This window comes from Lates calcarifer, linkage group LG12 (assembly GCF_001640805.2).
Source record: "Lates calcarifer isolate ASB-BC8 linkage group LG12, TLL_Latcal_v3, whole genome shotgun sequence".
Taxonomy (NCBI): Eukaryota; Metazoa; Chordata; class Actinopteri; family Centropomidae; genus Lates; species Lates calcarifer.
In genome coordinates this window covers 23,199,384-23,210,295 of record NC_066844.1, presented here as the reverse complement: position 1 = coordinate 23,210,295, position 10,912 = coordinate 23,199,384, and the positions used below count along the sequence as shown (strand labels likewise).

The window sequence follows — 10,912 nt, the reverse complement described above, 5'->3', positions numbered from 1 at the left end:
TGTCGAGTAGATGGCTAAACGTCAGTGTCGTTTAATGGAGCTAAGGGTTAAACCACAACTGACACAACCGTCGACAGGTAGAAATTATTGTGTACAGTGGTTGTTTTGAAGCCTGGGCGGAGTGAGGTTGACACCGGCGACCGGTTGATTTACCGAGGTGGACGTGACGCCAAATTTAAAGTAACAGGCAGCCGGAGGGGGGGAAGCCCTAAGTGGAGCGGTAAGCTAACAAGCTAACACGCGGCCGGGGAAACGTCTGTGAATCCGGTCCTTCAGCCCTCATCTGATCACGAAACCCCGTTAAATCGAGCTCCCCGCAGGCCGGCCGGTGCAGGCGCCACCCTCCGTCCCATGCCCTCGGCGTGGATGGGAGATAGTTAGCCGGTGGAGCCGAAGAGGTAACCAGCCAACAGTCCTGTTAAACATGGAGGATGAGGAGGTTGCAGAGAGCTGGGAAGAGGCAGCGGACAGCGGGGTGAGAAACACGGACACATGTCGCGCTAAACCCAGGGTATAACCCCATTTCAGCTCGACCGTGGCTTAGCAAGTATCCGCTATACGCTGGGTGTATGTGGCGCTTGAATACAAATACATATTTATTTTTTATTTGTTTCAGTTTGTTTTCTCATCAAAGACAGCAGCCTCTGTCTCTGGCTCAGTCCTGCAGGCCTCGCTGTCCCGTAACGACGTGGGACTGAGCCTGGTTTCTTGTCGTTTCATCTGCTCATCAAAATGATTATTTAAAACCCGAACGGGTAACCACAAAAAACTTAATTTTTACAAAGTAGACTTTTTCCTGTAATGGTACCATTGTTTAGACCCGCCCATTGCGGAAATGACAGACTGCACTGAGGTGAATCACAACAAGACCATAACACTGTAGTAAGTCAGGTTTACTGAGAATAATCAGGAACAGGTTTTCCAGTATGTGTTTGGACTTTTAAAAAATGGTTTTGATCCAATTCCATTGGTTATACCAGAGCCAGGATTACAAATATTTCTATATTTGTATTATATATTTGTTAAAATCAGCAAAAGTACTATCATGTAAGGGAGATTAATATGTCCTGATTTACGAGGTAAATGCATGATTAGTAGACTGCTTCGGAATATATGTTAATTAACCACGAATAATAAACGTTTCACAGTTAATTATCCAAGTTGTTAATGGTAAATAACAAATGCAGAAACACACCAGCAGCAGATACTGCAGCTTTGAGAAGAATGATCAGCTGCTCAGGATGTGATCATGGGCATTGATCCTACTGCCACTACTATCAATACAATATTTTGTATGGGTACTTTGGACTAGAGCTGCAACAATTAGTCAATCAGAAAATGAATCTGCAGCTGTTTTGATAATTGAATAATCATTGTTAAAGTAAAAATGCCAAACATTTGCTGGTTCCTGCTCAGATGTCTTATTGAGATGTGTATAAAGCTCACTGTGCCGACTTTGTATTGGCTTAACATTAACATATGCATTTCAGCTTCTGTTCATGGAGAGATTAATCACATGTCATCACACAAGAAATATAAAAATTAAGCCAGTACTGAACACAGTGAACTCTAAAAGCTACCATCTGTTAAAATACCATATGCAACAAAAAGCTGAAGTAGATGCATAGCCGCAACGAACAACAAATATCATCAATAAATGTAATTTGATCCACGAGAGGCTCTCCATATGGTATAACTGAGAGCACTATATCTGCATTGCCTATTGTAGGTCATGAGTGACCAGAGATTAAACAGATCCTCACCATAGTGAGGGATTATTGGTTTGTAATGATTGAACTGTGTCGCAGCATCTTTCAGAGGTGTGTTTTCTCTCATGCCAGCAGCTTAGAAAAACAGACCTCATGAATATGTTTGCTGCACAGCTCAATCAGATTAACTTGTTGGACAGTAATAAAAATGCAATAAACATGTCTTTCTCCTCAGGAAATAGAGAGAAGGCTTGAAGCTAAGCTGAAGATAAATAAGGAGGCAAAGTAAGCAAACATTTAACACAGATCTTTAATACATGACATGAATGTGTAAATGAAATATGTTTCTTAGAATTTTATTTCTCTCACGCTCTCTGACCTGTGCAGGAAGTCCAGCCTTGGTTCAGGTGGTTCACCTGTGCAAACTGCTATAGTAATCCAGGATGACTCTCTGCCTGCAGCGCCCCCACCACAAATCAGAATTTTAAAGCGCCCCACAAACAACGGTACCACGGGAAACCCAGCCTCCTCGTCTCGCCCCTCTCAGCAGATGAAGTCTCTGGCCCAAAGGGAGGCAGAGTATGCAGAGGCCAGGAGGAGGATTTTGGGTAGTGCTTCTTCAGATGAAACACCTCAGGACAATCCATGCCAGGACAGGTGAGACGTTACTGTTGCAAAAACAACAAAATCCACATTTGTCACAGCTGAGGAGAAATGACGTAGATGAATATCAGTGGAAAACACCTGTCATTTATTCCTCATTTCTCCCCTTGTCATTAGGCCAGCTCGTCTGAGCACGCAGCAACCATCAGAACCAGTTCGTCCAAACAATCATGTGATCCGGCAGCCCACCGGCCCAGATGGCACCTCAGGCTTTCGACTCTGCAGATAAACGTGAGCTGCCCGCCGCAAGGAAACAGCTGTCTCCCTGTGAGGCCATGAAGGGTGGCAGTTAAAAGGGGTTGTGTGTGGTTTGAGGAGCAGAGTGGTGGGATGACCTAAATATTTGACAGACATTAGAAACACAAAGACGTAACATGGATTGTGACGAACTTCTCCACCCTCTCTCTCTCTACTCTGCTTACTGGCATGGTCTTTGCCTCTCGCCTTGTCTTTCCCCTCTGTGGAACATCGCAAGGGGCTGGCAGAGATCAGCCAGAGATCTGAAACCCCCTCTGTTCCACACTGTGAACAGGCTTTTGCCTCACATCCCTACACACTGTGATACTTTGATGTACCATGAGGTGCCCTACGATTTTAAGTCTTGATTGGCCGGCCGAGCACCAGGGCATCAGGTGTCTGTCTCTTCAGGGAGAATAAAGAGAGCTTGTGAATCTGGGGGAATTCCCCCCGGAGACACGCAAACGAACGAGCTGGCCTTTCCACTGACGGACCGTGGATTATGGGCTGGGTGTCCACCGGGAAGCTGGCCTCAGTCTGTTGGGTTCAGTGGAAATTAAGTGCTTGACAGTGCCGAGAGTTTTACTGTGTGTTCAGCAGCTTGAGCTGCGAGGTGATAGAAAGTCATACTGATTCAGCCTTTCAGTAAAAGTGCCGTGTGCTCAAATGTGTGTTTTGACACCGTAGTGGCCCAGACCAGCACTTTCCACAGTCCACAGGCCTCTGTTTAGTACTGGTGGCTATTGAAGAAATGCCCGGTGGGCACACAGCCTGTGGCCAAAGATTAAAGATCGGTAGGACAGAGTGTCACTAAATCTAAGATTATTCAGGCAATAAATAATGAAATTACTCCCTGGATTTTTTTGTTTGTTTATCATTTGTTTTTACGTCGTGACTAATTACTTGTGCTGTGTTTTCTTTTAAACAGTTTACATTGTTTTTTCATTTTTGTGTTTTTTTTTCTTTTTCTGAGACATAGTGTGTTTAAGCCAGGAGATCAGTAGTGACAGAATAGATGATGTAGCCTGCATAGGAAGCTTTACAGGTAGTTTCTTATTAAAGTTCATCAAATCTGAAGAAGTCGGACCTATCCATGAATTGAAAATCTGAAGTAATGATGCCTCAGTGTCTCTGTTTGTGTTGTCTCGCTGCTTCTTATCAGCATAGCTAAGTTGGAACTTCTCTTACAGCCAACTGCAACTTATCTGTTTATGCACCATTGCAGTCTGTGGATTGACTGTGTGCTATTTAAAATGATGTTTGTTAATTATTCAGAAATAACAGTTTCATGTCCAGTGTGAAGGAGGACATGCTTCCTGTTGGCAAATATTCTGTCAGGGTAAACTGAACTACAAAAATGATATAAAAAATAATAATGGAAATCTCATCTTTTAATCAGTGTTCAGATTCCACTGCCTGGTTGTGATAAATGTCTTCTGTGGTGTGTTTTATCTTTTTTACACCAGGGTTTTTACAACATTATCTGCTTGTTTGCAACCAATTGAAAATAAAAGTTTGCAAACCATGAAATCAATAATGTAATCAAATACTGATGAGTCACGAGTACATCATCTGGTACTGGTATATTGAGAGGTTCACAATAACATTAACCTGCAGCAAGTTTTGAACCTTTTGACACTTTGCCTTAAATAATAAGTATCTCTGTTTCACATTCCAATGAGTGGTGCCGGTTAATCTTGCTTTTTGTACATGTGTCAGGTTAATTATTATTGCATAAATCCAATGTAATTGAGGCACTAAGCTCTACAAAACCACACCACATCAGTAAATGTGCAGTAGAGTGTTCCATGGCTGTGCTTTCACTATAATTCCTCCAAATAATTTCAGGTAAACTGGCAATATTCACAGTAAAGAGTTATTATTATAGTATAATTAACAGTAAATTAATCATCTTGCAGTGAGTAAATGTGCCATAGAGTAAGCTTATCAGTATGGTTAAAACTGCTGTGCTTGTTCCACCTGTTCCACCTCACTACCTGATAAAAAGTAAAAAACTTAAAGTCAGAGGAGTTTGTTGTTTGCTAATGGAAAGTCATTGAAATCTATTCATGCCTTTAGTTCCCTGCTCCCAGTGGTCGGGTTCAATTACTGAAAAGAAAGGGATTCATAATAATATTAAATTCATAACTAAAAGCAAATAACCATCCTGTACCTGTGTGATTTACCCATGATGCTTTGTTTCAGTCATTCACAGCCACCTGTTGTGTTTGAGGCTGATTTGATGTCATCGTTATTTTGAAACTTGAAAAACACAAATGACATTTGAATACCCTTTAATAAACACACTTTAAGAACAGAGCTCAATGTTTGTGTTTTTATTTTTTATGGAACCTGGGCCTTGAGCAGAAAGTTGTATGAATTCAAAACATGTTATTTCTAAATTATTGAATGTGATACAGATAGAAATGAACAGTTTGTGATCAATATAAAGACATTTATTAAAGAATCATTATTCTCACAATGACACAAATGATTACAGGTGCATTATAAAGAAATACATAAACATTTAGTGCTTTCAACAAGTGCTCACAGGTTTCTCACAGACTTTCCAAGCCCTTTTCAAACTCTGCAATGGTGTTGAGTTAAAACTAGAACAACAGTGTGAGTCTGAAGTCGAAATAATAATAATAAAAAAGAACTCTTTTAAAAATGGCACATACACATAGCAGTAAGGACTGTGTCTATTTTTGTGCCACAAAGTCATGATTAATGATCTGTTTTCGACTGATTTGATCAAACTACATGCTGACAATTTATAAGGTGGGCTATTAAATTAAGAGACCAAGAGGCACACACTCAACTGTATTAACCTGTGTGTGTAATATGAGTCTTTCACATCACTGGACACAGAAATGCCTCAACCCCAGGTAATGTGATTTTATAAAGTGCTCTCATTCCTCATAAAGCACTGAGAGCCTGTGCAACCTCCTGCATTCATACGCTGCAAACAGTTGATATGAATAGAAGTCTATAAGGGCTTAGTGTTTGGGGATTGAGCTCAGGTTATGGACTTGAGGCAGGAATTTAGACAAAAGCAAACAGCAGTAAATAAACCCAGCATCTATTAGGCTGAAGTATTACACCGTTATTATTCTATTATTACTAAAACATGGAGGCCGTTGACCTCACACGACACAATATGAAGTAAACCAGCTTTAGGTTTTGTAGTGTCCATATGTTTCTGCTCAGGTGCTCGGACCATCCTGACCAGAGGGGGCGCTGTCTGGATCCGCAGCCCGGCTCCTGTAGGATCTTGTCGTCTGATTCAGCCCCGTGGTGTCCACCAAAAGTCGGAAGTTGGTTTTTTAGTTAGTCAAAACTTGACAAAATGGCAGAAGACAACAGTTACGAGTCAATGCTCTGCGTAAAACCCGAGGTTCATGTTTACCGGATCCCGCCGCGGGCCACTAATCGTGGATATCGGTAAGATGAGCTCTGAGCGCGGTAACGTTTGTAACAGACAAGTGTCGGTCAGCAGAGCTAATTTAACGGAAATTGATCCATTATCGGACAGACCGTCGTTGTCATAGACGGGTGTTACTTTTCTCTGTTTCCTTGCTAAAAGTAATCAACTCTCATATCCCACACAGCCTGTAAACTACAACATATTCACATAAATTGACTCAGGTGATACACAAGCTAGTGGCTATCACGTACCGCTGTTTGCAAACAAATTAACCGCTTTAACTGTTGACGGAAACCGGACACCACGACTGACAAACAGCCTACCTGTAACTCACACCTGCTGTCACGCAACAGAACAAACTGAGTTAGTTGCGAAAGACATGAAAACCGTCGACATTGGTGATAACGTTAATTAAAATTAGGGAAGTTAAAACGGCAGGACTCATGAAAGGCGCCACCTACATATAATTTTTTGTTTAACTTAATTAAAATCACATTTATTAAGACATTTGCATCACTGAAGAAAAGTATCAACACTCACGGCTCATTCATCGTGTAGATTTCTTTTGTAGAGGGACTTTCTGTCAAATTATTGTAGTTTACATTGTTCTTATTTGTTATAAAGTTGTACAATTTATGAAATAACATTTATTTGTGTGTACCAAGTAATAAACACAAAAAACCTAGGGCAAAGGTGTGTTATTTCCTCATAAAAAGTACTACAAGGCTGCAACCAACACCAATTTGCATTATTAATACTTCTGATAGGTATTCTGTTTATTAATTAATGATTGTTTAGTGCATATGATGCAGTGAAAAAGGCCCGTCATCATTCCCTAAACCATAAGTTAACTCATCCAGTTCTCTCTTTTATCAGACCAACAGACAAATATCCTCAAATCTTGAGTTTATTGTCTCTGAAAACTGCAGAAACAAATCACAAATTCACATTTTAGAAGCTGGTACCAGTGAATTTGTGCTAAGGAACCAGTTGATGCCTCGAAGCAGAGATTTAGCAGATAAGTGCTACTTTCCGAATCTTTTTAGTTGTGGTCGCCCACAGGATTACTGGCAGCAGAACAAAAGACTGTTTCTGTGAACGTCTTCCTAAAAACTTGAAATTTCACTTCCTCCTGCTGTGAGAAGCTGCAGCTGCTTGCATGAAAACAGTAGTCAGGTCAGTATTACACAAACCACTTTCATATTCAGATGTGTGTTTCTTGTTTTTCTAGCGCTGCTGATTGGAAGCTGGATGAGCCTGCATGGAGTGGCAGGATGAAAATCACTGCGAAAGGCAAGATGGCCTTCATCAAGTTAGAAGACAAAAACACAGGTAAAGAACAAATCTCACAACTAAATGTGAGGTTGTGTCTCTCAGCTGAGACAAACTGCTTCACATTGAACTCAATCAACCTTTTACCAGATACGAATTATCAGTAAAGCACTGACTTTTATCAGCTCCTTTGAACTTTCGAGCAGCTGTGAAGAGAAGAAGAGATAAATGTCAAGAAATCCTCACCAGTTTAGCCATGAAAGAGCTGCAGCTGACTAGATAATGTAAGGGTGTTTCTGCCCTTTCACATTTCATCCTAATATTTTGTCTCAAATTCAGCTCAGCTATGTTCAGAGTTTTCTTACCATCAGTTCCAGTGACTGAGAATCTCTCCTTTTCTTAAAGACAATACATTTAGTATCACACGTTTGTCACAGTGTGATCAAAGTGCTTGTCAACAAGCTGGCGGTGGTGTAAATTTGTAAATGTTTTCTTTGCAGGAGAGCTGTTTGCACAAGCTCCGGTTGAACAGTATCCAGGTTGTGCAGTTGAAGCAGTCACAGACTCCAGCAGGTATTTTGTGATCCGGATAGAAGATGGCAATGGTAAGACGCTTTCATCAGAAATATATCAATAAAATCTTAGTTTCACACCTAAAATTATGTAACCGTCCATGTTGGTCCAAACATATGATAAGCCTGATAATAAAGACAGCTTAGTTTGTATAAAATCCTTTTCAAATGAGAAATACTTTGAATAAAACAATACAGTATGCAAAAAGTCTCTTAAAGTCAATGTAGTACAACATAGTATATAATCAAATCTATTCAAATCTAAACTTATAAATTGAATGAAAAAAACAAGACTGTAAATATAATAAACTACAGTCAGTCTTTGTAATGATGTTGTTCCATGTCTAGATAATAGTATTTAGATTGGATGGTGGTAGTGAAACAGCACATTCAAAGACATTTTGCATCGTTGCTCACCATAATTTTAAAGGTGACATAATGGTGAGACTCATTAAACTAAGGTCCCTAACATGTTATCTCTTTGGCTGAAGGACGTCATGCTTTCATTGGTCTGGGTTTTGCTGATCGTGGAGACTCATTTGATTTCAACGTCGCTTTACAAGACCATTTTAAGTGAGTCGCCCTCTGTTTCACAGGCATTTTAATATCCGATGTATATTTACACACACAGCCTGCACATGATGATTTCTCTGTATGACCTGCTACATGTTTCTAGATTCATCTTTGTGCCTTTTTTCATGCGTAAATGAAGGTGGAAAGTGCAACATTCATTGTTAAATATTTGTTGAACTATGTCAGCGGTTAACAAGGTGACAATATTTCTAAACTCTGTGGTAGCATTATAAAAATGTTGAACCATTTATAAGTAATCATTTTAATGTCTTATTTCTGCTACTGCAGCAACCCAAGCACCATTTTAAAGTGTTACTTGACCCAGTGGTAACCACTATGTTTTCAATCTCTGTGTCTAAAGGTGGGTGAAACAAGAAGGTGAGCTCGCAAAACTGGAAGCCACTCAGAGCGCAGCACCTAAACTGGACCTGAGCTTCAAAGAGGGACAGACGATTAAGATCAGCATCGGGGTGAGTAGACGTCACAGATGGAGAGAGACAATAATAATGAAATTTTAATGAACAAGAAAATGATGGTAGAACATATATAAACTGTCATGATTCTGTGGACAACAGAACATCAAGAAGAAGGATGCAGCTGGTGCCAAACCGCGGCCGATGGGTGGGGGTCTGCTCCCACCTCCACCAGGAGCAAAGGCTGGAGGCATCATGCCACCTCCTGGAGGACAGCAGACAGCCCCAGCTGTTCAGACTTACACTGGTGATCATCCTGCTTTTATAACAAATCAAGTTCTTTAAACATCTTTACACGACATAAAAACCATTCATGCTTTCTCTAACTCTTTTTCTCCACATACAGCCCCCCTCTTAGACTTCGGCTCCCCTGTCCCTGCAGCCCAGCCCAGCGCTGACGTGTGGGGGGATTTCACATCTGCAGGTTCCAAGTAAGTTCTTCTAGTAAATGTCCCCCAGCATCCATCTCATCCATCTGTCATATCTGTGTTATTTTTACACGACTGGTTTTTGAGTCTCTTCCATCACCACTCTCATCCTCCACCCGCTCTCTTCCACAGCTCCAGTAAAGATGCTGTCAAATCAGGATGGGTGCAGTTTAGTTGAGTCGTGAGAAAACATGCACACACTCAGGTTCCACACATTCCACGGACAGGACCATTGTGGCTGAGAAAGAAAGAAAAAAAAAAGAAACTAAAAGAGAGGAACTGTTAGGAAAAACTTGACCGGCTCATTCACTGCACTTGTTTCTGTAAAGAGTCTGTAAACTATAGCCTGCCCACCAACACACTCTGGAGGAACAAACAGCACAATGTACATACTTTTTTACAATCTTTTTTTCCACACTCTGCTCTGCAGTGGGATCTGTCTGTTGATTATTAGTAGTCAGGTAACCACTAAACCGTCACTGTTGGGGCTCTCTGTGAGAAAAGCGAGCACACTGATGGCTCAAGGGAAAGGTTGTCGTCGTCACACTAACCAGGTGAAATCGTCTGTACATCGCCTTAAATCAAATCCTCCCTTATTTCTATTCTCAGTTTCTAGTCCTTTCACTGTTGATCTGTCCAGAGCCAGATTTGATTGTATCCCTCTGGTCCTCGTCGTTACAGCATCATGCATTTATTTTCCGTCTGCTCTCATACAGTTATCTCATTACAGCAGCATCACTCATCTCAAGGTTTTCTGTACCATTTGGGAAACTGAAGTATCCATGTTTTGTTTAGCTGTATACCGGTGTGTGTGTTTTGTTTTTTGTTTGTAACAATTATCTTTCTAGGTTTTTTTTGTTTTAGGAGATCGTACGAAGCTACTTTAATATTTGATGATTAGTTTTACATTAGGGTTCTTAAGCCTTCATCAAGAAATACCAGGATTTTTTTAATCGCGGTGTTGGAATAAAGTCATGATTGCCATTTTGTCTGTCATTCAAAGTTTGGATATTTTTGTTCATGTTTGTCTTTGTGTACGCCCTTCATGTGTCTTTTCCTCGTGTGTTGTTGCTTTTTAAAATGTGCCTTTTTACCAAATTGAATTTTCCTTAATCTTGCATTTGCATCGTGTATTTGATTAAGTGCCTTTCTGAAAAAGATCTAAAATGTATAAAATGTAAACCTATGTCTTCTTGTAAATAAACTATATATTTCATTGGCTCGCTCTCTCTCTCTTTTTTTTAATGTTGATCAGTGAACTGTAACCAGTGTCTGCCTGTGGAATTACAGACAGGATTTAATCTGAAGCACGTGTTAGAGATTTCACCTCTTCACTTCTGCAGTATGTTATCAAACATCAGAGTCTTTAAAAGCTATCGATACTGCATACAGTTGTTGATAATATAGTGTGTGGGGTCAATGTTGAACAGTCTATGAGTTACCTCCTCAGTGTCATCAACACAATAATCTATAGGTCACCTGATTGACTGTAACTTTTTTAAATTAAGAGATTTTGAGTTGATAGAAACTCAGTCAGATTCACCGAAATAGTTTCTTA

The 10,912-nt window shown here is 40.4% G+C and overlaps 2 protein-coding genes across 2 annotated transcripts; both read left to right on the top strand.

The window, feature by feature from the left end:
* Positions 1 to 4,928, top strand: LOC108886501 (SUZ domain-containing protein 1). The gene is made up of 4 exons (XM_018681386.2): positions 1 to 475; positions 1,945 to 1,994; positions 2,097 to 2,366; positions 2,490 to 4,928. The coding sequence occupies exons 1-4, from the start codon at positions 425 to 427 to the stop codon at positions 2,599 to 2,601; spliced, it is 483 nt and encodes a 160-aa protein (XP_018536902.1). The 5' UTR covers positions 1 to 424; the 3' UTR covers positions 2,602 to 4,928.
* A 956-nt stretch (positions 4,929 to 5,884) lies between these two features.
* necap2 (NECAP endocytosis associated 2) lies at positions 5,885 to 10,573 on the top strand. The gene is made up of 8 exons (XM_018681384.2): positions 5,885 to 6,053; positions 7,268 to 7,368; positions 7,809 to 7,913; positions 8,372 to 8,453; positions 8,815 to 8,923; positions 9,029 to 9,173; positions 9,273 to 9,357; positions 9,487 to 10,573. The coding sequence occupies exons 1-8, from the start codon at positions 5,959 to 5,961 to the stop codon at positions 9,530 to 9,532; spliced, it is 768 nt and encodes a 255-aa protein (XP_018536900.1). The 5' UTR covers positions 5,885 to 5,958; the 3' UTR covers positions 9,533 to 10,573.
* The last annotated feature ends 339 nt before the right edge of the window (positions 10,574 to 10,912 follow it).

What these genes read in the sequence shown, in the direction of transcription:
- necap2 (XM_018681384.2), top strand. Translation starts at nt 5,959, where the DNA reads ATGGCAGAAGACAACAGTTACGAGTCAATGCTCTGCGTAAAACCCGAG. An exon ending in CCGGATAGAAGATGGCAATG is followed by an intron (nt 7,914 to 8,371) that starts GTAAGACGCTTT and finishes CTTTGGCTGAAG; the next exon opens with GACGTCATGCTTTCATTGGT. An exon ending in GCTTTACAAGACCATTTTAA is followed by an intron (nt 8,454 to 8,814) that starts GTGAGTCGCCCT and finishes CTGTGTCTAAAG; the next exon opens with GTGGGTGAAACAAGAAGGTG.
- LOC108886501 (XM_018681386.2), top strand. Translation starts at nt 425, where the DNA reads ATGGAGGATGAGGAGGTTGCAGAGAGCTGGGAAGAGGCAGCGGACAGC. An exon ending in AAGAGGCAGCGGACAGCGGG is followed by an intron (nt 476 to 1,944) that starts GTGAGAAACACG and finishes CTTTCTCCTCAG; the next exon opens with GAAATAGAGAGAAGGCTTGA. An exon ending in GACAATCCATGCCAGGACAG is followed by an intron (nt 2,367 to 2,489) that starts GTGAGACGTTAC and finishes CCTTGTCATTAG; the next exon opens with GCCAGCTCGTCTGAGCACGC.